The following is a 26,546-nucleotide window of genomic DNA, read 5'->3' as shown; positions in this document are numbered from 1 at the left end:
TTGAGAGATGATTCTTTTTTTTTTTTATAATGTGATGAGATGTTTCCTACCTTAAGTTCTTTTCAGTTGAAGTAGTATTTATGTCCTTTTTACTAGACAGAAAAAAAGCATTAGAAGATGTAGTACAACGGTCTGGGCATGGATCAGAATTCAGTAAACAGAAACATCTTGAAGCAGTTGATAAAGGACACTCACCAGCACAAAAACTTAAAACTGTCAGTGGAGCAAGGCCATCAGTTAAATCTACGAGCTCTACAAAGAGTGATTCAAATATAGGACATTGTACTCGTTACAAATCAAAGAATCTTGAAGATGACACCTCACCAGAAAGTAAACAGGTGTCTGATAAAGCTGTTTCTCTACAACGTAAGGTCAGTAGTTCTTTGTTACTGGAAGTGTGTGCATACATTTGTTAATATGACAAAGAGAAAACAAAGTTTTCAGAATTTTTAATTTTCATATTTCCAAAAGTTTGAAATCGTGACTTGTTATGTTGATATGGAATATTCATTGGTTTCTCTTCTGAATATAATAAAAGTCCAATAATTAAAGTCCTGTAGATTACAAATCCTAGAGGTTTGGCATTTGATATATCAAAAGTGAGAACATTTTGACAGTTTGGTGTTTTTGGCTAACCATACAAACACATCCTTGTGATAAGTTTTGCTCCCTTATTGGGGAAATGGATGTAATCAGCAGCATTAATGAGGTTTTATAATCTTTGTTAGTAAGTTATTAGTGAGTCTCTGCTGAGAATTGGTCATTTTTAATCTGTTTTATACTTTTTGCAGTACAGTTCATAAGTTAAATCATTATCCAGTGTAGAATACTAGTCTCTTTTCTGGGTACTAACTTATTGGTGTATTTTGATGGTATTGCTTTATTGTATATGTTAATGAAATTACTATTATAGCAGATAATATATAAAGAGACTATCAGAGTAAATCCTGATAGGCCAGATTTTCAAATGTTTATTATATTGTAATAATAACAAGTCTTCAAGTATTTAGGTATACATTTCTCTTAACATTGTCTTAACTTTCAACAACTACAGTTCCCTGCCCCAGAGAGCTTATATTTAGAAGGATAAACTTAAAATAATCAACCTGCAATTACAGGATTTTGAAGAGCATTAATTAGGAAGAAATGTTGAGTACAGGGAATTAATCTCAAAGAGGCTTAATTATTCTGTAACGTTCTTTCATTTTGTTTCTAGACTTCTAGATGGTGGCAGTGGAACTTTTAAAAAGTTTTTTTTTTTTTGAGTCAATTTTTAACATAGGTGGCAAATTTGATAAAATATATTCAAATTGTATGTAGTATAAATCTTTAAAAATATTATGCCTATCTAGATAACATTTTTAATTATTAGAACACAGAGTAAATAAAGCTATAATTTCAGCTTCACTAGTGATGTGCCATGCAGATTCATATAGAAAAATACTGTTTAATAGTTTTGGACCATTTCATTTCATAGGTCTTGTTTGTTACAAAATGCTTCTAAACAGAAAAGAGCGTCTGTGATTGGTTACCCATAAACTGACCACTGTTGGGTTTGAGTGGTAAAATGTAAAACATATTTCTTACTACTTTTCTTTGGCCTTTAAAATTTTTTTAAATATGCTAAAATATGTTGAAAAGACTGCTTAAAGGACTAAGATTAATGGTAGAAGAAATTATATTGGGAATTATTATTACTGTACTTTGTCACTTAATTTGGTTTAATTTTCTTTCATCCCAAAAAAAGCTTCGGAAAGATCAGTCTTCACATTATGGTCCCGTTCTTCTTATATCTGAATTACCAGAGGATGGCTGTACTGAAGAAGATATTAGAAAAATATTTCAGCCATTTGGAAAAGTTAATGATGTCCTGATTGTTCCATATAGAAAGGAAGTGAGTTATTTAGTCTGTTCTAAAATTCATACAAAGTCATTATTTTATAAAGACTGTTGTTGGATCTTTTAGCTGCTTTTCCTGCATACACAATTGTTAATTGAATTATGTAAATGGTCGGATTTGAATGAACAATGTCCCTAAATACTGCTTTATATCGTTTCAAACAGCACACTGTTTTCTTAGAAGAGCACACTTTTTCCGTGAAGGGCCAGATAATATTTTAGGCGTTGCATGTTATAGGATTTCAGCTATTCAACTCTGCTATACAACTCTGTTGTACAAACACAGTCTTAGATGATATATAACTGAATGAGCATCGCTGTGTTCAAAAAAACTATTTACAAAAACAGGTGGCAGGCCATAGTTTGCCATTCATTGCTTTAGTACACCAGTAAGGTCATATTAAAAAAATGATTTTATCTGTACAGTATTTTTTTACATATGAGTTGTATTCCTATAACTCACATAGTAGAGTTCACCAGAACTACAAACCCTAGGTTAAGCAGAACGTAAAAAATTGTGAGGTAAGACAAAGGAACATAGTTGGTATTATTTTCTTTGTTGCAAGAACCCTTAAAAAGGTCAGACTTACAGCAGCTAGACCAGATCCTGCCTTCTCTTCGATTGTTCAGTGAGCCCTCCTTCCCATTTCTTATTGTTCCATGATCCTGCCATGGACCCATGCTTCCTTCTTACCTTGGTAATGGTATAGAAATTCTATAAGGTTAAGTGTCCATTTCATGTGTGAAAACATCCTAAACACCACATTACACTTCAGCAAAACAAAAAGAGGTGAAAGCAACCAGGACTTGAGGTAATTTCAGTTTTATATTCCACAAAGAAGTATTATATTAGGTCATACAGAGAATTTTAAGGTAGATTTTTTTGACTAAAAGTGGAATGCATTTCATTTTAGGCTTACTTGGAAATGGAATTTAAAGAGGCAATTACTGCAGTCATGAAGTACATTGAAACAACACCACTTCTGATAAATGGGAAAAGTGTGAAAGTATGTGTTCCAGGAAAGAAAAAGTCACAGGTAAACTGAATTAAATTCTTATGTGATTCATTGTTGATTAATTTTTTGTTTAAGTATGGCACATACAGAAAAAGGCATAAAACAAAAATGTTCACTCCACAGATTAGGTATAAATTCAAATACATTGAACTTAGCAACATCTTTATGCATACATATATATATCACACTGTAAACAGTATTGAATGATAAGCAATAGACTAGGGGAAAATACTTAACAGAATTAGCAAAAGTCTGTGAAACCTCTACCTAAGTCACAAACTACAACACTAACAACACCCTGGAAGCCCCTTGCATACTTCTTTTGAATACTTACTCCGGGGCAGAAGGGAGTGTGTAACCCCACCTTGGTTTCTAATACCGTACTTGAGTTTTGCCTGTTTTGAAGTTTCTGTAAACAGAATCATAGTGTATATATTCTTCTGGGCCTTTTGCTTCCTTAGAAGTATCAACGTTTAGGAGTTTAGTCTTTGTAGATCATTTTCTTTGCTTTAGTTTATATATCCATAGATAATGTCTATAGAAGTACTTTAAAATATCCAGTAAGTTTTGCTTTGTGTATATGTGTTCTTTTTATTTTATTTTCTTATTTACTGAAGAATGCCTGCGTTGGAGCACACATTTTTCAATTACTAATTTGATTTGGAGATCAAACCATGTTAGTACGTTATAGATTTTCCTTATTCTTTTAAGGTTATATGTGGTGTTACTTCCTATGAATATACCACAGTTATTTCACCAGTTCCTTATGGATTGCTATTTAGGTTATTTCTAGTTTACTATAAATTGCTATAAATAGGACTTAAGTTAACTTCCTTGTATATGGCTTTCACAGGCCTTTCTTAATGCATTTATGATAGTGTTTTTTAAGGTGATATCTACAGTGGAATTGCTGGGTTATAGGGTATACAGAAATAATATTAGATTGCCTGTTAAATGACTAATAATTTATAGTCTAATAATTTATGTGAGTACTGGTGTTTCTCTATTATCAGTGACATCTTAATATTTGCAGTTTTAAAATCCAGTATGTAAAAAATGGTATCTAGTTTTGATGATCATCTTTAGTTTTGATTTGGGTTGTTTTTTCTTTTTTGTGTGTGTATCTGTGGTAGTGTTTGGGTTTGCTGTTCCCATGAGGTTTTGATATAGCAGTCTATATATGTACAAGGTTGTTTTAAGTTGCTGGTCTCTTTCCCGCTTGAGAAGTTCCTTTAGCATTTGTTGCAAAGCTGGTCTGGTGGTGCCGAATTCTCTTAGCTTTTGTTTGTCTGTTAAGCTTTTGATTTCTCCATCAAATCTGAATGAGAGCCTTGCTGGGTAGAGTGTTCTTGGTTATAGGTTCTTCCCTTTCATCACTTTAAATATATCATGCCACTCCCTTCTGGCCTGCAGACTTTCTGCAGAGAAATCATCTGATAATCTTATGGGTGTTCCCTTGTTTTAATATTTTTTCTTTGTCTTTAATTTTTGTCCATTTGATTACTATTTGTCTCAGCTTTCCTCCTTGGGTTTATCCTGCCTGGGACTATCTGCGCTTCCTGGACTTGGGTGACTGTTTCCTTTCCCACGTTAGGGAATTTTTCAGCTATTATCTCTTCAAACATTTTCTCAGGTCCTTTCTGTCTCTCTTCTCCTACTGGGACCCCTATAATGTGAATGTTGGTGCATTTAATGTTGTCCCAGAGGTCTCTTAGACTGTCTTCATTTCTTTTTATTCTTTATTCTGTTCTGTGGCAGCGATTTCCACCATTCTTTCTTTCAGGTCATTTATGATTTCTTCTGCCACTGATTCCTTCTAGTGTATTTTTAATTTCAGTTATTGTGTTGTTCATCTCTGTTTGTTTGTTCCTTAGTTCTTCTAGGTCTTTGTTAAACATTTCTTGCATCTTCTTGATCCTTGCCTCCATTCTTTTTCCGAGATCTTGGATCATCTTCACTATCATTATTCTGAATTCTTTTTCTAGTAGGTTGGCTATCTCCACTTCACCTAGTTGTTCTTCTGGGGTTTCATCTTGTTCCTTCATCTGGGACATATTCCTCTTCCGTCTCATTTTTTCTAACTTTTTGTGATTGCGGTTTCCGTTCTGCGGGCTGCAGGATTGTAGTTCTTGCTTCTGCTCTCCTCTGGTGGATGAGGCTATCTAAGAGGTTTGTGCAGGCTTTCTGATGGGAGGGGCTGGTTCCTGCTTAGTGGTGGGTAGAGCTGGGTCTTGTCTCTCTGTTGGGCAGGGCCGTGTTCAGGGAGACTTGTCTGCTGATGGGTGGGGCTGTGTTCTTGCACTGTTGGTTGTTTGGCCTGAGGCGACCCAGCACTGGAGCCTACAGGATGTTTGGTGGAGCTAATGGCGGCCTCTGGGAGGGCTCATGCCAGTGTGTACTTCCCAGAATTGCTGCTGCCAGAGTCTTTGTTCCCGCAATGAGCCACAGCTGCCCCCTGCCTCCGCAGGAGATCCTATAATACTAGGCAGGTAGGTCTGACCCAGTCTTTTATAGAGTCACTGCTTTTTTCCCCTGGGTCCTGGTGTACACATGACTTTGTGTGCACCCTCCAAGAGTGGAGTTTCTGCTTCCCCCAGCCCTGTGGAATTCCTGTGATCAAACCCTGCTGGCCTTCAAAGCCAGTTTCTCTGGGGACTCCTCCTCCTGTTGCTGGACCCCCAGGCTGGGAAGCCTGACATGGGGCTCAGGTTCCAGTTTGTGGATCTCCCACCCAGTGGGTATGGGATTTGATTTTATCGCGATTGCACCCATCCTGCCCCCTCGTTGTGGCTTCTTCTCAGTCTCTGGATGTTGGGTATCTTTTTTGGTAGCTTCCAACATTTTTTTGATGATCGTTGTCCAGCAGTTAGCTATGAACAAAGTGGTGCATGTATCTTTTTGAATTACAGTTTTATCTGGATATATGCCCAGGAGTGGGATTGCTGGATCATATGGTAATTCTATTTTTAGTTTTCTGAGGAACCTCCATACTGTTTTCCACAGTGGCTGCACCAAATTACATTCCCACCAACAGTATAGGAAGGTTCCCTTTTCTCCACACCCTCTCCAGCATTTATTATTTGTAGACTTTTTAATGATGGCCATTCTGACCGGTGTGAGGTGGTACCTCATTGTAGTTCTGATTTGCATTTCTCTAATAATTAACAGTGTTGAGTATCTTTTCATGTGCCTATTGGCCATTTGTATGTCATCTTTGGAGAAATGTCTATTTAGGTTTTCTGCCCATTTTTCAGTTAGTTTTTTTGTTGTTGAGATGTGTGACCTGTTTGTATATTTTGCAAATGAAGCCCTTGTCGGTCGAATCATTTGCAAATATTTTCTCCTATTCTGTAGGTTGTCTTTTCATTTTGTTTCTGGTTTCCTTTGCTGTGGAAAAGCTTGTAAGTTTGATTAGGTCCCATTTGTTTATTTTTGTTTTTATTCTGTTGCCTTTGGAGACTGACCTAAGAAAACATTGGTATGACTTATGTCAGAGAATGTTTTGCTTGTGCTCTCTTCTAGGAGTTTTATGGTGTCACGTCTTATGTTTAAGTCTTTAAGCCATTTGAGTTTATTTTTGTCCACGGTGTGAGGGTGTATTCTAACTTCATTGATTTACATGCAGCTGTCCAACTTCCCAACACCACTTGCTGAAGAGACTGTCTTTTTCCCATTGTATATTCTTGCCTCCTTTGTTGAAGATTAATTGACTGTATGTGTGTGGGTTTATTTCTGGGCTCTCTATTCTGTTCCATTGATCCGTATGCCTGTTTTTGTACCAGTACCACACTGTTTTGATTACTGTAGCTTTGTAGTATTGTCTGAGTCTGGGAGAGTTATGCCTCCTGCTTTCTTTTTTTCCCTCAGGATTGCTCTGGCAATTCTGGCTCTTTTATGGTTCCATATAAATTTTTGGATTATTTGTTCTAGTTCTGTGAAAAATGTTATGGGTAGTTTGATAGGGATTGCATTAAATCTGTAGATTGCTTTGGGTAGTATTGCCATTTTAACAGTATTAATTCTTCCATTCCAAGAGCATGGTATAGCTTTCCATTTCTTTGAATCCTCTTTTATTTCCTTTATTAATGTTTTATGGTTCTCAGCATATAAGTGTTTCACCTTGGTCAGGTTTATTCCTAGGTATTTTATTTTTTGTGTGCAATTTTTAAAAGCTATTTTTTTTTTACATTCCTTTTCTGATATTTCATTGTTAGTGTAAAGGAATGCAACCGATTTCTGAATGTTAATCTTGTATCTTGCTAATTTGCTGAATTCACTTATTAGATCTAGTAGTTTTTGTGTAGAATCCTTAGGGTTTTCTATATATAGTATCATGTCATCTGCATGTAGTGACAATTTTACCTCTTCCCTTCCAATTCAGATATGTTTTATTTCTTTTTCTAGTCCGATTGCTGTGTCTAGGACTTCCAATATGATGTTGAAGAGAGAGTGAGAGTGGGCATCCTTGTCTTGTTCCAGATTTAGCAGGAAGGCTTTCAGCTTTTCACTGCTGAGCATTATATTGGCTCTGGGTTTGTCATAAATGGCTTTTATTATATTGAGATATGTTCCCTCTATTCCCACTTCGGTAAGAGTTTTTATCATGAATGGATGTTGAATTTTTTCAGATGCTTTTTCTGCGTCTATTGAGATGATCATGTGGTTTCTGACTTGTCTTTTGTTAATGTGGTGTATTACATTGATTGATTTGCATATGTTGAACCATCCTTATGAACCTGGGATGAATCCCACTTGGTTGTTGCGTATGATCTTTTTTATGTGTTGTTGAATTTGGTTTCCTGATATTTTGTTGAGAATTTTTACATCTACATTCATCAGAGATATTGGCCTGTAATTTTCTTTTTTGGTGGTGTCTGTCTGGTTTTGGTATCAGGGTGATGGTGGCTTCTTAGAATGTCTTTGGGAGTGTTCCCTCCTCTTCAGTCTTTTGGAAGAGTTTGAGAAGAATTGGTATAAGTTCCTTACATGTTTGGTAGAATTCACCTGTGAAGCCATCTCGTCCTGGACTTTTGTTTGTGGGCAGTTTTTTTGTTACAGATTCTATTTCAGTTATAGTGATCGGTCTGTTCAAATTATCTATTTCTTCTTGATTCAGTTTTGGTGGGCTGTATGTTTCTAGAAAGTTGTCCATTTCTTCTTAGGTTGTCAGATGTGTTGGCATATAGTTGTTCATAGTATTCTCTTATGGTTTTTTGTATTTATGCGGTATCAGTTGAGATTTCTCCTTTTTCATTTCTTTTTTTGTTTATTTGGGTTCTTGCTCTTTTCTTTTTGGTGAGCCTGGCCAGAGGTTTGTCAATTTTGTTTACCCTTTCAGAGAACCAGCTCTTGTTTTTTTTTTTAATCTCTATTTTATTTATTTACTCCCTGATCTTTATTATTTCCTTCCTTCAGTTGACTTTAGGTTTTGTTTCTTGTTCTTTTTCTAATGCTGTCAGGTGGTAGGTTAGGTTGTTTACTTCAGATTTTTCTTGTTTTTGATGAAGGCCTGTATCGCTATGAACTTCCCTCTAAGAACTGCTTTTGCTCTGTCCCATAGATTTTGTATGGTTGTGTTTTCTGTCCATTGTTGTTTGTCTCATGGCATTTTTTAATTTCCATTTTGATTTCCTTGTTGACTGATTGGTTTTTTACTAGCATGTTATTTAGTCTCCACGTAATAGTTTTTTTCTCGTTTCTTTTCCTGTGGTTGATTTCTAGTTTCATGCCACTGTGGTCAGAGAAGATTCTCAAAATAATTTCCATACTCTTAAATTCGTTGAGGTTAGTTTTGTGACGTAGGATGTGGTCAATCCTAGAGAATGTTCCGTGTGCACTTGAAAGGAATATATATTCTGGTGTTTTTGGATGTAGTGTCCTGAAAATATCAATTAAGTCTAACTGTTCTGTTGTATCATTTAGTGCCTTTGTTGCCTTATTGATCCTGTCTTGAAGATCTGTCCATTGATGCGAGTGGGTGTTAAAATCTCCTAGTATTATTGTATTCCTATTGGTTTCTCCCTTTATGTCTGTTAGTATTTGTTTTATGTATTTGGGTACTTCTATATTAGGTCCATATATGTTGATAAGTGTAAAATCCTCTTCCTGTATTGATCCTTTTATCATTATATAAGTGTCCTTTATCTTTCTTTCTAGCCTTTGCTTTAAAGTCTATTTTGTCTGATATGAGTATCACAACTCCCGCTTTCTTGTCATTTCCGTTTGCATGAAATATCTTTTTTCATCCCCTCACCTTCAATCTATGTGTGTCTTTTGCCCTAAGGTGGGTCTCTCGAAGGCAGCATATTGTAGGCTCTTGTTTTTTTATCCAGTCTGCCACTCTATGTCTTTTGATCAGAGCATTCAGTCCACTGACATTTAAGGTAATTATTGATACATATGTATTTATTGCCATTACAAATGGTGTTTTTCAGTTGATTCTTTGTTTCTACTCTGTTCCTTTCTTTTTCTTTTTGTGGTTTGATGATTTCCTTTTATTTTATGCTTGTGTTCTCTTCTTTTAGGTTTTTGTGAATCTATTGTATGTTTTTAATTTGTGGTTGCCCTGTTTTTCAAGTATGTTAACCCCCTCCTATGTCTGCTTGCTTTAGACTGATAGTCAGATAGGCTCAAACACATTGTAAAAAAAAAAGAAATCTGCATTTTCTTACTCTCCTTCCCCACATTTTATGATGTTATGTCCCTTTTTATATCTTCATGTTTATCCTTTTGCTGTTCCTTGTGTTTATCATTGCTTTCACAAATGGGGTGTTTTGTTTTGTTTTGTTTTGTTCTTTTTGATCTGTATACTGGCTAATTTAAGTGATTTACCTTCCAATTGTGATTTCCTCCCTCCTATTTCTTCTTGCCTCTTTTCCATTTAGAGATGACCTTTCAATATTATTTTAGCATAGGTTTAGTATTGCTGTATTCTTTTAGTTTTTGCTTGTCTGAGAAATTCTTTATTTCTCCTCCTGTTCTAAATGATAGTCTTGCTGGGTAGAGTATTTTAGGTTGCAGATTTTTCTCTTTCAAGACTTCGAATGTATTTTGCCACTCCCTTCTGGCCTGCAGTGTTTCTGAGAGAAATCAGCTCATAGCCTTATGGGGGTTCCCTTGTAATGAGCTCTTTGTTTTTGTCTTGCTGCCTTTAGAATCCTCTCTTTAACTTTTGCCACTTTTATTATGTCTTGGAGTAGGTCTCTGTGGGTTCATATTGTTTGGGACCCTCTGTGTTTCCTGTATCTGGATATGTGTTTCCTCCTTTAAGTTTGGGAAATTTTCAGCCATAATTTCTTCAAATACATTTGCAATTCCCTTTCTCTTTCTTCTCCTTCTGGAATCCCTATTGTGTGTAGATTGACCCGCTTTATGTTATCCCTTAGGTCTCGTATATTGCTTTCATTCTTTTTCATTTGGCTTTCTGTCTGCTGTTTTGGTTGTGTAATTTCTGTTAGTCTTTTTTTCCAGGTCACTTATTCTTTCTTCTGCATTATTCATTCTGCTATTCATTGCCTTGAGCTCAGCTTTTGTCTTAGCAAATGAAGTTTCTCATTTTTCTTGGCTCCTCCGTATAGTTTCATTCGTTTTCACAGTAATATGCATTTCTGTCAATAGCCTTTCTTAACTCTTTCAGTGTTTTCATTACCTCCTTTTTGAACTTAGTATCTATTAGACTGAAGTGGTCTGTTTCGTTGTTGGTTCCTTCAGGGGAATTTTCTTGGTCTTTTAACTGAGAGTGTTTCCTCTGCTTCTTCATTTTGTTTATGTATCTCTTAGTTTGTGAGTGTAGGGGAAACAATTATCTACTGTAGTCTTGGGGAGCGATTTATAAGTGGGAGTGTCCCTGTGTAGCTGGTGTGGGTTTAATATTTTTTTGGCATGAGGGCTGTTTTTGGTTTGGATGCTTGCTGTCTCTTTCCTTAGCATGTGCTGGCTGTTATCCCCTTGATAGGGGTTGCACAGGTGCACAGCTCCTGCAAGCTCCCCGGAAGGCAGGGACAGTGGTTGGCTCCCAGTTGTGGGTCACTCCACAGTGGTAGGGGTGGTTTTCACACCCCCGGGGAGGTGGGGGCAGTGGTTGGCACTGGGTCGTGAGACCCTCAGCAGCAATGGCGGGCCATGCACGCTCCCAGGGCAGTTGGCCCCGATCATGGGACCCTCAGCAGTGGTGGGCTGTGCCTGCTCCTGGGAAGGTGGGGGCAGTGACCTGCACCCACTCACAGGGCCCTTGGCATCAGCAGTGGCTTGCACACCCGCCCCTGGAGCTTGTGTAGGCAGTGTCCTGCCGCCTGCGAGTGCACAGAGAAAGAAGCTCCTATGGTGGGCCAGCCTCCTCCTTGCGTACCCCCCAACAACAGTGGTGCCTTGCCTCTCTGGTGGGCCCAGCTTTCTTCCTGGACTTCCTCAGTTGTGGTGCATTACACCGTAGCCCCCTCAGGGCTGTCTTCACTCAGCCAACCCCAGTAGTCTCCCCAGAGTCTGACCTCTGAAGCCCAAGCCTCAGTACCTAGCCCCCACCCATCCCAGCAGGTGAGCGAGCAGACAAGCGTCTCGGGCTGGGGAGTGCCAGTCGGTATGAGCCTCTGTGCAGGTCTCTCCGCACTTTGCACTCCCCACACCTGTTGCTGTGCTTTCCTCTGAAGCCTACCCATCTGAAAGATGTACTTGCCAGCGAGGGGACTTCACAGTGTGTGGAAACCTTTTCTTTCACAGCTCCCTCCCAGAGGCACAGGTCCTGTCCCGATTTCCTTTCTTTCTTTCTTTCCTTTTTTTTAAATTTTTATTTATTTGTTTGTTTGTTTGTTTATTTATTTATTTATGGCTGCATTGGGTCTCTGTTGCTGCGTGCGGGCTTTCTCTAGTAGCAGCGAGTGGGGGCTACTCTTCGTTGCAGTACACGGGCTTCTCATTGCGGTGGCTTCTCTTGTTGCAGAGCATGGGCTCTAGGTGCGCAGGCTTCAGTAGTTGTGGCACACGGGCTTAGTTGCTCCGCAGCATGTGGGATCTTCCCAGACCAGGGCTTGAACCCTTGTCCCCTGCATTGGCAGGCAGATTCTTCCTTTCTTTCTTTTCTATTTTCGTTTGCCCTACCCAGTTACCTGGAGATTTTCTTGCCCTTTTGGAAGTCAGAGGTCTTCTGTCAGTGTTCCGTAGATGTTCTGTGAGAGCTGTTCCACATGTAGATGTTTTTTGGTTTTTGGTTTTTGGGGTTTTTTTGCGGTACGCGGGCCTCTCACTGCTATGGCCTCCCCCACTGCAGAGCACAGGCTCCGGGCACACAGGCCCAGCGGCCATGGCTCACGGGCCCAGCCGCTGCGCGGCATGCGGGATCCTCCCGGACCGGGGCACAAACCTGTGTCCCTTGCATTGGCAGGTGGACTCTCAACCACTGCGCCACCAGGGAAGCCCTATAGTAGATGTATTTTTGATGTACCTGTGGGAATTCCATGTCTTAACTCCTCCACCATTTGATCCCATCTGGTATCTAGTTTTAAGCTGCATTTTCCTGATTGTTATTGAACTTCAACATCTTTTAATATAATTACTAGCTATCTCTATTACTTGTTGTATATATCTTCTCACATTGTTCTGTTAGGTTGTCTTTTTTGTTTTGTTTTGTTTTTAGGTTATTTGTCTTTTAAAAAAATTTCATCTGAAGATGTTCATTATCCTAGACACTAACTTTGTGTTATAAATGAGAAGTATTTTCTTTTAGACTGTTGCTTGTATGTATACATATATAAAGTTTTAAGTAATTTCAGTGTACTAAAGTTTATTACCTTTTTTCCTCTTAATGGCTTTTGCTTTCTTTCTTTTATCTTGTTTTAGAAGACCTTTGTACCAATGCCAAAAAGATATGCTTCCATTATGTTTTAAATCCGTGATTTGTGGTATATGTGTGAATAGTATCAATATTGTTTCCAAAATGGGTAACCAATTAACTGAACACCATTTATGCCTGATTTGTCTTTCCTCATTGATTTGGAAAGCTGTCTTTATGTGTATAAATTATCCTATACACACAGATCTGTTTCAGTCTGTTTATTTTTTACAAACACTGTATGGTTTCAATTATTATAACAACTGTAACTTTATAATATTTGCTTAGTTTTCTAATAGAATCCTTTTTCTTTGTTCTTTATTTAAATTTATTTTGGTTAATCTTAAACATTTACTCCTCAGTATTTGTTTCAGAATCAGTTTAAGTTCTCTGAACAATCTTATTGAGAGTTTAAATGATACTATATTGAATTTGTATTGATGTCTTTACAATACTAAATCTTTCTGTCAGAAACGTGGTTTATCTCTCCATTTATTTAGGTTTCATCTAGTGTCCCTCAGCAAGTTTTACATGTTTTTTAAATAAATTTATTTATATTTGGCTGCATTGGGTCTTCATCGCTGTGCGCGGGCTTTCTCTAGTTGTGGTGAGCAGTGGCTACTCTTCGTTGTGGTGCACGGGCTTCTCCTTGCAGTGGCTTCTCTTGTTGCAGAGCATGGGCTCTATGTGTGTGGTCTTCAGTAGCTGTGGCACGAGGGCTCACTAGTTGTGGCTCGTGGGTTCTAGAGGGCAGGCTCGGTAGTTGTGGTGCACAGGCGTAGTTGCTCCACGGCATGTGGGATCTTCCTGGATCGAACCTGTGTCCCCTGCATTGGCAGGTGGGTTCTTAACCACTGCACCACAAGGGAAGTCCCACATTGTTTTCCATGACATTCTTTTGTAGTGTTTCCATAACGTACATTTTGGAGGAAGTGTTAAATTTAACTTTTATTTATATTTATTTATATACATCATAAATATTATTTCAATTGCTATTAGATAAAAGAGTTTTTATTTATTTTTTTCTCTTATGTTTTCTGGTTAGTTACTACCAGAGTAACGCATCGTCCTAGTTTACTAACACCCGCTATATACATGCCCATTCCATTGTCCCATTGTCCTGATTTGAATAATGAATTACGTGGTGACCCTAGTTATTACCAATTTAGAATTTCTTTCATTTTCAATTAACAGAAAACTTCACCATTGTTTTATTAAACAAATCCGAGGTTTATTTATCTCATAACAGGAAATCTGCAGGCAGGCGGTCCATGGCTGGTGCAGCAGCTCCATACTATCTTCAGGAACCCAGCCTTCTTGGTTTTCTCCTCCACTATCGTTAGCGTGTACCTTTCATTCTTGTTTGTAAGATGGTTGCTGTACCTTCTGGTATTGTTTCTGTCTTCCAAGCAGAAAGAAAGGAATAAAAATCAAGAGCAGAATGGATTTTTATCCCCCCCCCCAACCCCTCCAGGAAGAGCAAGTTCCCCAGCAACTTTAACCTACATTTGATTTACCAGAACTGTGACACGTGGCCATGTCTAGTTGCAGAGGATAATAAGGGGAATCAAGAATTGAATGCATAATTTAAAAATTTAAACTTTATCCTGTAGACAGTTAAATGTTACTCAAGGTTTTCAGCAGTGCTATGACATAATGAAATGGATGGATTAGAAAGGTTCATCAGGAAGTGATCTGCAGAATGAATTAGTTGGGCAAATGACTCTGAAGGCAAAGAAAGCTTAGCAAATTGATTAAAGGAAAGAAGAGAAAAGATCACTGATCCAGTTAGAGTGCTCCTCTAGCCAGCCAGACTATTACTAATAATAGTAACGGTTTGGGGTAGATAGTAACCTTGAGAATAGAAAGGAGAAGTAGCTTATACCAGTGACTCTCAAGCAAGACTGGCTGATCATTAAATTTGGAGAACTGGGGAGATAAGTCTTCTTTAATTCTAAAACATTTAATCTGGGAAAATGGGTGACTAAGGATACATTTAGGGTATTAGAGTGACTTATTGATAAGTTTGGTAAGGCAGCAGTGCAAGTCAGATAGCCCAATCATATTGATTTATTTTTGGCTGCTTTGGGTCTGTTGTTGTGCACGTGCTTTCTCTAGTTGTGGAGAGCAGGGGCTACTCTTAGTCGCAGTGCGTGGATATCTCATTGTGGTGGCTTCTCTTTGTTGCAGAGTACGGGCTCTAGGCATGCAGGCTTCAGTAGTTGTGGCTCGCGGGCTGTAGAGCACAGGCTCGGTAGTTGTGGTGCACAGGCTTACTTGCTCTGCGGCATGTGGGGCATGTGGGATCTTCCCCGAACAGGGCTCAAACCGGTGTCCCCTGCGGGCGGATTCTTAACCACTGCGCTATCAGGGAAGTCCCCATATTTTACTGTTTTGATTTTCATGGTAATGAATGGGCTAAGTATCAGCACTAGAAACTAGAAAACATGCCATCTACCTGTCAAAAACGTTGATGTTCTTCAATTAAATATGGTTTGGATGGTGCTGAACTGAAGCCTTAGAATGCTAACTCCTGACTTCTGTGTTGTGACTGACCAGAGGGGATCCCCAACAGAACTCTGGTTATGGCTTCTTCAGATTAGAAGTATATGGGACAATCTTCCTGGCCTGTTATCACAGGGGAAGACATTAAGTTTTCCTAATAGAGCAAGCCCAAAATAGGCTTGAAACTCAAACTAGAAAAGAAAGGGCAGCCCTAAAGTTTTCTTGATCCACATCTTAATTTTGGCATGAACAGTCAAAACTACGATGAAACTTTTCTGCCCACGTTTGATATCTCATGTTAGGATAGCCTTGGACTCTGGCTGTGATTCATAGAACATTCTCTTCATTTTGCTACTTCTTGGAGTCAATAATGAAATGTTAGAGAAAAGGTTAAAATTTTCTACATCCCTGTATTTAAGCCTGAAAGATTAAAATATGGGTCTGCACAACTCTGCCAAACTCAGTAACCTTGTTTTTAATCATAAGCCAGCATAGACCTCAATCCTTAATAATGATTCTTAACCAATCTCCTGAAAGCAAGCATTCTTCTTTTCCAGAGAAATGGACACAAGTTGATACTGAAAATTTTCCTTAAAGGAGCAGGAGCCCTTGATAAAAAAGTAGAATCAGATTTTCCAACAAACAGTACCCTTGTAATTGTAAAATAGTGCTGCAGGTCAACCCTTTGCAAAAACAAAACAAACAAGACTTTAAAATTTTTAATTTACTGTTTTCAGCAAGATTCATGGGGACATTACATCTAAAACCTAGAGCAAGCAGCCAGCTTAGATTTAAGAAGACTGAATGGAAACAAAAGCAGTGCTGGGAAGCAGTGAACAGTGGTTTGAGTGTTATGGAAAATCTAATGAATAACAGAGATAAAACTGCAGAGATACAAGCAATTCAGAAGAGAGTTTAGTTTTACTTTAATTCAGAAACTATTTCTTGAACATCTGTTATGTGTCTGGCATTATGGTACATGAAGAAGATGCAGTGATGAACGAGGCAGATGTGCTTCCATTCTTCTTAGAACTTATTGTCTATTAAGGAAGGTTAAAAAGTCTAAAATGATTAAGAGGAAAGGCATGGTGGATACGTCTAGGAGACCCAATCTGCATATAACTGGAATTTCAGAAAGAGAACATCACTTAAAAACTGGTAAAGATGTTAATTTTCATAGTTATAAAGGTGCAAGCTATAGTGATCCAGGCAGAAACAGTATAAACGTAAAAAGTAGACTAGCCTTAGATAGCCAAGCAACACATTCTCAAGGTTGAGTGGAAAAAAAGATTGATTGTAATGCAGTACATGCATTTCAAGTCAAATCCCAAGTTGTATGTTAGGATCGTATTCTCAGACACGTATGGGCTCGAAGAACGTTTCATCAGTCTATCTTTCCGAGAATATTGCTATCAAAATGAACAACTTAAGAAATGGAGAAGTTATGATATAAAATGATTGGTGATGAGTAATGAAACCATTTAAGTGTAGAGTAAGATCCAAATAGTTCGTATCTTAATAAAATAACATAAATTGTAAAAAAAAAATTACTTAAAATTAAAAACAATAATAATTTTGGTCTAAAATATGTCATCAGAAATTGGCATGGGGACTTCCCTGGTGGTGCATTGGTTAAGAATCCTCCTGCCAATGCAGGGGACACGGGTTCAAGCCCTGGTCCAGGAAGATCCCACATGCCACGGAGCAACTAAGCCCACGTGCCACAACTACTGAGCCTGCGCTCTAGAGCCCGCAAGCCACAACTACTGAAGCCTGTGCGCCTGGAGCCTGTGCTTCACAACAAAAGAAGTCACACCTGCACACCGCAACAAAGTGTAGCCCCTGCTCGCCACAACTAGTGAAGGCCCACGCGCAGCAACAAAGACCCCACGCAGCCTAAAATAAATAAATAAATTTTTTTTTTAAGTGGCATGTAAGCCAAGGTGTAAGGGCTTTTAAATTTATACAGAAGAAATTAGGGGATTCACATTTCTTTTAACATTGAAGATACCCATTAGTAGAATAAAAGTAGGAGGATGATTATCTTCTAAACCATTGGGGTGAGGAAGATGTTTGGGATAAAATCCCATATAGAACAAAAGGAAATGGCAAGGTTGCCCCAAAAGAACAGAAAACATAAAATAACATGACAACAATTTTTGTTAAGTTCAGATCAGTTTAACACATTTATTGAATGTTCACTAATTGCCAAGCATGATTTTAGGCACCAGTGATAGCGAAGAGGAGAAAGACCACAAGGAAATTAAACGTATATATATATATATATACTATGTCTATTAACAGCAAGTGCTGTGGAGAAAAGTAACAGAAAAGGGAAATAGAAGTGCTCTTTTTGGGGAATGAGGAGCCGTGCAACTTTCCATAAGGTAGTTATAGAAGCTCTCATTGAATAGGTGATATTTGAACAGACACCTAAAGGAGGTGAAGGAGCAAACTGTTCCTTGGATTGAGGGCATTCCGGAGAGAAGGAACAGCAACTGCAAAAGGCTTCTCAGGTCCATGCCTATGTAGTTTGTTTTGTTTGAGAAGTATAAAGGATGCTTTAGGATTGGAAGTAGAGGATGGGGAGAAGTATGTGGTAGTTTGGGGGTAGAGAGTGCATGGAATGTGTGGTGTAAACGCTTAAGTATTAGCTTTTTCTCTGAGTGTGATGAAAGGTTTTGAGTTTAGGAATGGCAAGATCAATCTGGTTCTATGTTTAAAATGGAGTGAGGGTGGGTGAAAAGGCAAAGACAGAAGCAGAGACCATTATGAGTCTATTACGGTAATTAAAGGAAAAGATTGGACCAGAGTGATAGCAGTTAGACATCAGAAATATTATAGCACTGTTTGTTTTTTGTGTTTTTTTTACACCCCCTCCCCCCCAATAATAAGACTATAATTCCTCGTTAAATATGACAGCCAGAATCCCGGCTTCTGTTCACAAAAATGCCGTGTATTTAGCCTATGCTAGGCACCAGACCGCGGACGCTCAATACTGGCAAAAAAGGAAATGCCCTGCCCTCATGGCACTGCCATTTTTTTTTTTTTTTTACATCTTTATTGGAGTATAATTGCTTTACAATGGTGTGTTAGTTTCTGCTTTATAACAAAGTGAATTAGTTATACATATACATATGTCCCCATATCTCTTCCCTCTTGCATCTCCCACCCTCCCTATCCCACCCCTCCAGGCGGTCACAAAGCTCCGAGCTGATCTCCCTGTATAGAACTATTTGAAATAATGTTTTTGAAAGGTAGTGATAAGAAAATGTAGATAAGTGATAAAAGGCAGGATGTAAAATTACACTGTATGATCACAAATTGAAGAATTTCTATCTATAAATAGAAAACGGTGATTAACATTTATACTTTAGGGTAGGAATATTTTAGATTTATGTACGTGTGCGTTTCTTATGCTTTTGTGTATTTTCTAAATGGTTTTTTATAATTGGGGAAGAAACTAAATTTTTCAAAATATTTTTCTTTCATAGAACAAAGAGGTGAAGAAAAAGATATCAGATTCAAAGAAAACATCTGCATCTACTTTAAAGTAAGTAATTCCATCATCTCCTATGTGAGAATGACTATGCATATGAATTAAAATTTTTAAATTTTACAATGACATTTTTAATATATTTTATCATCCTGACTCCAGTTTAAATGGGGCATCATTCAAACTGAATTATTTTAAACTTTTTTAGATTTAAGCTTTGCATCTTTAGAAGTTAGAATTTTATTCTTTGCTAAATTTTTTTCTCCTTTTAATAGAAAAGATACAGATGCTTCCAAGGCTGTTGAAACTGTGACTTCAGCTTCTGCTAGTAAGTTGTTACTTTCAGTACTCCTCCAAATGAGTATGTTTTGTCAGATGACTAGAAACTTCTTGTAAGATGATGCTAGGAAAACATTATTCATTGTGCTTTAGGACAAGGGGGACCCACACTGGCTCCTGTATTAAGCTAATGGTTAATGTTAAGTGTTTAATTATGAAATCTCTTGTGGAATAAATATAAGGACTCAATGAGATAATGTATGCAAAGTACCTATCATAGTTCCATAGTTAATAGCTATTTAGGTTAATTTTGCAGTGTCTGTCTCCATTCCCTCCCAGTAAACTGGTAAGACAAAACATAAAGGTATGTTAAGATTGCTTGTGTGGTCCCCTTTGATTTTGAAAGTCTGCTAAGAACCAAAAAGTAAACAAAAAAGACTAAACAGAAATAGATGATATTACACTCATGTGTTATTTCTTTACACACAGGCAAATACTTCAGGTCTTTATTATGAATCTAGCTAAATGAATTTTGCATACAATTTTAAACCCAGTTCATTTATTTTTTTCTCAGTCCATTTAGGATTGGAAATGTCGAGAGAAAAAAGTTATTGCCAAAACATACACTCTTGAATCTAGTAAACAGTGTGATAGTGAAGGACAAGACATAAACAATATATTAGGAAACTTAAATTGTGTTTTGTATGTTATCTTTTTGAAAGATAGGTAGTTCATGGATTTATATTCAGAATAGATAAAAGAGTTTTTGGTATTAGAACTAATATTCAAGTGACTGGAAAATTGGATTGTGTAGAATATCTCAATTTTCCATAATGTTTAGTTGGATAGTGTCCTGAAGTTATTGGAAGTTAGTGGAGGTGACTATGAGTGGCTTCTGGAAGGCAATAAATTTTTACTAAAGTTTTAAATGTGAACGTGTAAACGGATAATATTTAGAGGCAGAAGATTACTTCAGTTAAGCAGATGACATAAAAAAGGTAACAGAAAGGCCTTGAAGATTAGTGCTGGGGTGTTTTTTAATTTGACCCCATTAACAGCATTTCTCAAAATGTGTTGCGTGAAAGACTTATTCATAGAACATGTTTTGGATCAGATGAAGGTTAGGATATGTATTATACCTTTTTTTTTCCTTTAAAAAATAATCCACAAACCCATTCACTTTATGAAATCCTGCAGGAAAGAAACCTATTTAACTTTGTTTAACCCACTGTTTCCAAAGCTTGGATAAGTGCACCCCATTTTTTCTGTGTAAGACCTAGTAATAATTGGTACAAACTCCGGGAAATTTCCTTAGAGAATAAAGAACCACTAGTTGTTTAGGATTCTCATGTAGATTGGATACATGGAGTGATTGAAAAATCCTATTGAGAAAACATTTGGGATTCACTTTCAGGTAATTAGGACCTGATATTAAAAGGTTAATTAAAATGATCTGGGATGCTAAAATCTGAATTTTTATTATACAGAATTTTTTAGTGGATAATATATAAAAATTAAAAAAATAATTTAAAAATTTCAATGTTTCAGGCCGGATGGAGTTTTCTAAACGAATGTGGTAATGTTGATTATAATAAAATTTAGCTGCGGCGATTTCTTTGAACTGGGGGAGAACATTGCTAAATATCAGGTATCAAGGAATATCTATGGGAGATATCATTTAGTCAATCACATGGCATTGAAAGTGGGATACTTAGGAAAATTTTTTGTTAAGTTTAAGGTTTGAATTTTGGGAATGGCCCTAACATAATAAAAGTAATGCGTAGGGGGAGAAGTGCTTCAAGTTAAGTACTTCCTCCCTTCTAATATAAATGTAGAAAGGAAGAGAGGAGCCCAAGGCTGAGAAAGTGTCAGGTGAGAAAGATAAGATAGCTTTTTGAGATCAGCAATGTCAGATTGAAGAGGGATAGGAAGTCAGGGTAGTTTTAAGGAGAACTTTGGGGGCTTCCCTGGGGGCTTCCCTGGGGGCTTCCCTGGTGGCGCAGTGGTTGGGGATCCGCTTGCCAGTGCGGGGGACACGGGTTCGAGCCCTGGTGCAGGAGGATCCCACATGCCACGGAGCAGCTAGGCCCGTGCGCCACGGCTGCTGAGCCTGCACTCTGGGGCCCGCGAGCCACAGCTGCTGAAGCCCGTGTGCTGTGGCAGCTGAGGCCCGTGTGCCTGGAGCCTGTGCTCTGCAGCGGGAGAGGCCACCGCGGTAAGGGGCCTGTGCCCCGCAGCGGGGAGTGGCCCCCGCTCTTTGCAACTAGAGAGGGCCCGCGTGCACCAGCGAAGACCCAATGCAGCCAAAAATTAAATAAATGAATAAATAAATAAATTTACTTTTAAAAAACAAAGAGAACTTTGGTTATAAGCACAAATCTAAAAGGATGTAGGAAAGTACAGGGAGGGAGCAAAAGCCTAATTTTATCAGAAAGGGAAACTTTAGAACTTTTACCCAGTGCTAATTACTTAGCACTCGGCTATATGCCCATAATTAGATGCGTTTTATAAAGTGGTTAGGATACATCAGAGAGTTATTTCTAAGTAGTTTATAGTTTAACTTGTGCCAGAAGACAGAAAACAAGGGAAAGAAACTTGCCATGGTTACACTATTTATAGTAGGCAATTTGTTATTTCACTTAATATTTCAGACCACCGTATGAGTATAGTTCATACTGTTCTCCTTTGATAGATGAGGAAACAGATTCAGAGAGGTTAAATGACTTACTCAAGGTCACATGGAAGAGTTAGTATTCAAACCCAAAACTGTATGCTTCCCAGGCTTTTCACCTATACTAAAGTACCTCTCTGAGAATGAAAACTTGTTCTATATCTCCTTTGATTGCTCTTCTTTTATCTTACCTTCATTGTTTCCCTAAATGTCTGTTCCTCTTCTCATGTCCTACTTTTCTTGCTGGTTGATTTCTTTCCTTTCCATATCTTTAAGGACCAGTGACATCTCCCATACATACATAAACCTCTTCTGCCCCCTCAAGTTTATGCCTCATTTTCTTATATTATCTAACAACACCACTAGTTATCCAGTGTAGGAATCTATTAGTAATCCTTTACCCTGTCTTGTCTTCTTTTTTGTCCCATCCAGTTCAAACTTAAATAACATCCTTCCTCTTCTCATCCAATAGGTGGCTGATTCAAATTAGTTCTCTCTTGAATATACCTCGAATTATCTCACCTTTACTCCATCACAGCTGTAAATGTTTTAGTTTAGACTCACATTTGAATTTTTGAAGATAGCCTCCCGACTGGCGATTTTTATTCTACTCTGCTCCGGTATTAACACTCTTGCCCTGAGGTCACTTTAAAGCAGATCTGATCATTCCACTCCTAGTGACCCACAGGGGAAAACCCAAATTCTTCATAACTACCCCTTCCCCTTTGGCCCAGATGACTTTTTCAATCTCTTGTCACGCAACTGTATATTATGTTTAAGCTACTCAGAATGGTTTATTTTCCAGCTGTGCTATTTCATTTCTCGGGTCTTTATGCTATCCATTTGTGTGGAATCATTGTCTAAATTCCAGTTAACTTCACTAAGTAAGCGCTTATGAAGTAGCTATTTAGTAGGTGCCAGGCCTCGTGCAAGGTATTGAAAATACAAAGTCAATTAAGACTCCTTTTGGAGGGTCGAGGTGGGGCAAATTCTAATTTATCTTTCAAGGCCCATCTCAGATGAAGATTCTTTGTGATACCTTCCCTGACTCCTAGGCAGTTAAATGCTCCCAACTCCCTCCTAGAAATACTGTATTGTGTACGTTAAATTACTTGGTATTAATAGGTTGTTAATAAGTCTGTCTCTTTCACTTGGCTGGGTAAGGGAATATTTGTAGTTTTATTTTTCTGTACCCTAATATCTAATGTGGTGTAAGGGTTAATGAATAAATATTTGCTGGAGGAAGAGTATAGGGATACTCAAATCACATTTGTATTAGTGTCATAACTGAACCCATGGAAGGCAACTAGAGATTATCATACTAAGTGAAGTAAGTCAGAAAGAGAAAAATAAATACCATATGATATCATTTATGTGGAGTCAAAAATATGACACAAATGAACCTATTTATTAAACAGAATCACGACATAGAGAATATGTGGTTGCCAAGGGGGAGGGGGGCAGGAGAGGGATGGATTGGGAGTTTGGGATTAGCAGATGCAAACTGGTATACATAGAATGGATAAACAACAAGGTCCTACTGTATGGCACAGGAAACTGTATTCAGTATCCTGTGATAAACCATAATGGAAAAGAATATGAAAAAGAATGTATATATTTGTATAACTGAGTCACTTTGCTATATAGCGGTAATTAACACAACATTGTAAATCAGCTATACTTCAATAAAAAAAAATAACTGAACCCTTGGAAAAACACATAGTGAACCAAAATTTTCTGATTTGTCATTCTTGAATTAATGATTTTTTTCTTCTCTAAGATTTTATTGGTTTCCTTTTTCTTTTTTGCGATACGTGGGCCTCTCACTGTTGTGGCCTTTCCCGTTGCAGAGCACAGGCTCTGGACGCGCAGGCTCAGCGGCCATGGCTCACAGGCCCAGCCGCTCCGTGGCATGTGGGATCTTCCCGGACCGGGACACGAACCCGTGTCCCCTGCATCGGCAGGCGGACTCTTTTTTTTTTTTTAAGTGCATGTCTCTTTATCTTTTCAATTCCCAGATGAAAATGACTTTTTTTGTTTAAGTCAGTTATTTCCCCAGTAAAAGCACTCTGCCCAAATAGTTCCCACATGTGAGTTCCAGCAAACCTTAAAGGAAGTAATAACTCTAGTTCTGATTTCAACTATTCCGTAGCATGCAGAGGAAAGGAAAACATTCTTTAAAAGGGAGTATGGAGGGGGAGGGGAAACAGGAAGGAAAAAACAGGCTAATACCAACATCGAATGCTGACAAAGACACTGCACACTTAGCACAATGGCTAAAATAAGAAAATAGTAATACCAAATGCTATTGAAGATGTGGAGAAACTTGAACATTGCTGGTGGGAATGTAAAAAGTATGGCCATTCTCGAAAAAAGTATTGTAGTTTTTTAGCAAAACTAAACGTGTGCTCACCATAAGACCCAGCAGTTACACTCTTGGGCATTTATTTCAGGCAAGTGAATTACATTTCACACAAAACCTGTTCACACAAAACCAGTACACAAATATTTATAGCCTCTATTAATAGCCAAAAGCCGGGAGCAACCCTAATGTCCTTCAGTAGGTGAATGGCTGACTAAATAAACCGTGTTATGTCTGTAGCATGGAATACCTACCACTTAGCAATTAAAAGGAATGAATTATTGATACATGCAACAACTTGGATGGATTACAGAGCAATTGTGCTGATTTTTAAAACTCAATCTAAAAAAATTATGTATTGTAAGCTTCTATTTACATAACATTCCTGCAATGATAAAATTAAAGAGATAGAGAACAGATTAGTGGTTGTCAGGGATTCTAGGGGAGGGAGGAGATGGCTCTTTCTATAATGGGTAGTAGGAAAGATACTTGTGGTGGAACTCCTCTTTGTTTTGACTGATGATCACCATAATCTACACGTATATGATAGAATTTCATAGAACTAAATATACGTTACGCGCATGCAATCTGGGGAAATTGGAATGTTTGTAAATTACATCAATGTCAGTTTCCTGTTTATGATATAATACTTAGTTATGCAAAATATTACCATTAGAGGAAAGTCCGTGAAGGGTATATGGGATCTCTCCCTATTATTTCTTACAACTCCATGTGAATATACAGTAATCTCAAAATTAAAAGTTAGAGAAATGTTTTAAAATGCTGATAAAGCTATCATACTAAATTGGAATTATAGAACAGTTTCACTTCTGAATATTTGATGTAAAGTTTTTAAGTAAAATTTTAGTGTCTGGAAGTATATTAAATGAATAACATAGTATGCCCAAGAGGGGGACGAGGGTCATGTCAGAAGTATAAAGATGGTTCAAAATTAGGAAATCTGTCAATTCCATTTACTATATTAAATAGAGGGAGATAAATGCTGAGAAACTCTTAAAGTAGGTGACTACTTCCTTAATATGATAGTGTGTTTGTGTATACATACTTTATTTATTTATATGCATAACAAATACGCATATATCAAGTCAAAAGCCAGCATATGCTTAAGAGTTAAACAGTAGAAGCATTCCCATTAAAGTTGGGACCAAAACAAGGGATACTCAACATCACTTCTATGAGTTAAAATAAATACTGTTCTAAAACTAATAGCCATTAGCTGGTGCACTACAAGTCAAGAGGCATAAAAATTGGAACGTATGATAAAACATTATTGTTTGCAAATATATACGTATGATGGAAAACCCAATAGAATCTATTGAAATGCTATTAAATAATTAGACATCTTAATTCTCTAAATTACTATAAAGTTTTAATTGCTTTATTACATAAAAAAGAACCATTCATACTAATATACTAATAAAATATTAATATACTAATAAAATATTCCATTTATAATAAAAAAGGTAGAAGCTATGAAAACTTTTAAATACTAAGAGGCATAAAATAAGACTTAAATGAGAAAACAGCTCATTTTTGGATAGAAAGCCTTTCACCATTATAATATGCCTTTTTTTCTTATATTAAAAGATAAATATTAGGAACCTAATACCAGTAAAGATTTTTTGAATTTATATAAGCTGATAATAAAGTTTATACATAGAATAGACAAGAAAATTCTGCAAAGGAAGAGTAATTGGGACAGAACAGCACTAACAGATATTAAAATATATTACAAAGTTAAAAGATTCATATAGTTTCATATAATTGCATAAATAGACAAAAGATCAGTAGGACAGAATAGATTCCATGAATACTCCCCCAAGCATATGGAATATCAGTAAATCATTATGGTAATATTTCAAATTAGCAGGGAAAAGATGAATTATTCATTAAATTGACTAGCCTCTTTGTAAAGTATATAGTTTATAGTATCAAAATAAATTACAAGGGACTTCCCTGGTGGCGCGGTGGTTAAGAATCTGCCTGCCACTGCAGGGGACACGAGTTCGAGCCCTGCTCCGGGAAGATCCCACATTGCAGTGGAGCAACTAAGCCCGTGCGCCACAACTGCTGAGCCTGCGCTCTGCAGCCCGCATGCCACAACTACTGAAGCCCACACGCTTAGAGCCTGTGCTCCGCAACAAGAGAAGCCACCGTAATGAGAAGCCTACGCACCTCAACGAAGAGCAGCCCCCGCTCGCCACGACTAGAGAAAGCCTGCGCACAGCAACGAAGACCCAGCGCAGCCAAATAAATAAACAAATAAATTACAGCTGGATCAGAGATTTAACATGATACATAGACAGTAGTTAAAAGTATTGAAAGAAAATGTGGAGGGTTTTTTGGTTTGTTTTTAATTTCAGAATGAGAAAGTCCTCCCCTATCAGGAAGACATTGATTACACGAAAATATTTTTGTATAAGTATTTCTCATAACTTTTTAAAAGGTTGTTACCTATATGATACAAATTAATT

The 26,546-nt window shown here is 37.5% G+C and overlaps 1 protein-coding gene across 8 annotated transcripts in view; it reads left to right on the top strand.

Annotated features, from left to right (window-relative positions):
• ZNF638 (zinc finger protein 638) overlaps window positions 1-26,546 on the top strand; it is an 83,620-nt gene that overhangs the window by 25,607 nt on the left and 31,467 nt on the right. For all 8 annotated transcript variants that reach the window (XM_030877502.2, XM_030877504.2, XM_030877503.2 and 5 more), the window contains 5 exons: window positions 97-371; window positions 1,748-1,894; window positions 2,814-2,936; window positions 18,738-18,796; window positions 19,015-19,067. In XM_030877502.2, the coding sequence (XP_030733362.1) occupies window positions 97-371; window positions 1,748-1,894; window positions 2,814-2,936; window positions 18,738-18,796; window positions 19,015-19,067 (657 nt within the window). The remainder of the gene's footprint in view (window positions 1-96; window positions 372-1,747; window positions 1,895-2,813; window positions 2,937-18,737; window positions 18,797-19,014; window positions 19,068-26,546) is intronic.

This window comes from Globicephala melas, chromosome 12, assembly GCF_963455315.2.
Source record: "Globicephala melas chromosome 12, mGloMel1.2, whole genome shotgun sequence".
Classification (NCBI taxonomy): domain Eukaryota; kingdom Metazoa; phylum Chordata; class Mammalia; order Artiodactyla; family Delphinidae; genus Globicephala; species Globicephala melas.
Note: the sequence above shows the minus strand (reverse complement) of the source record. Positions and strands in the feature narration are given on the sequence as shown.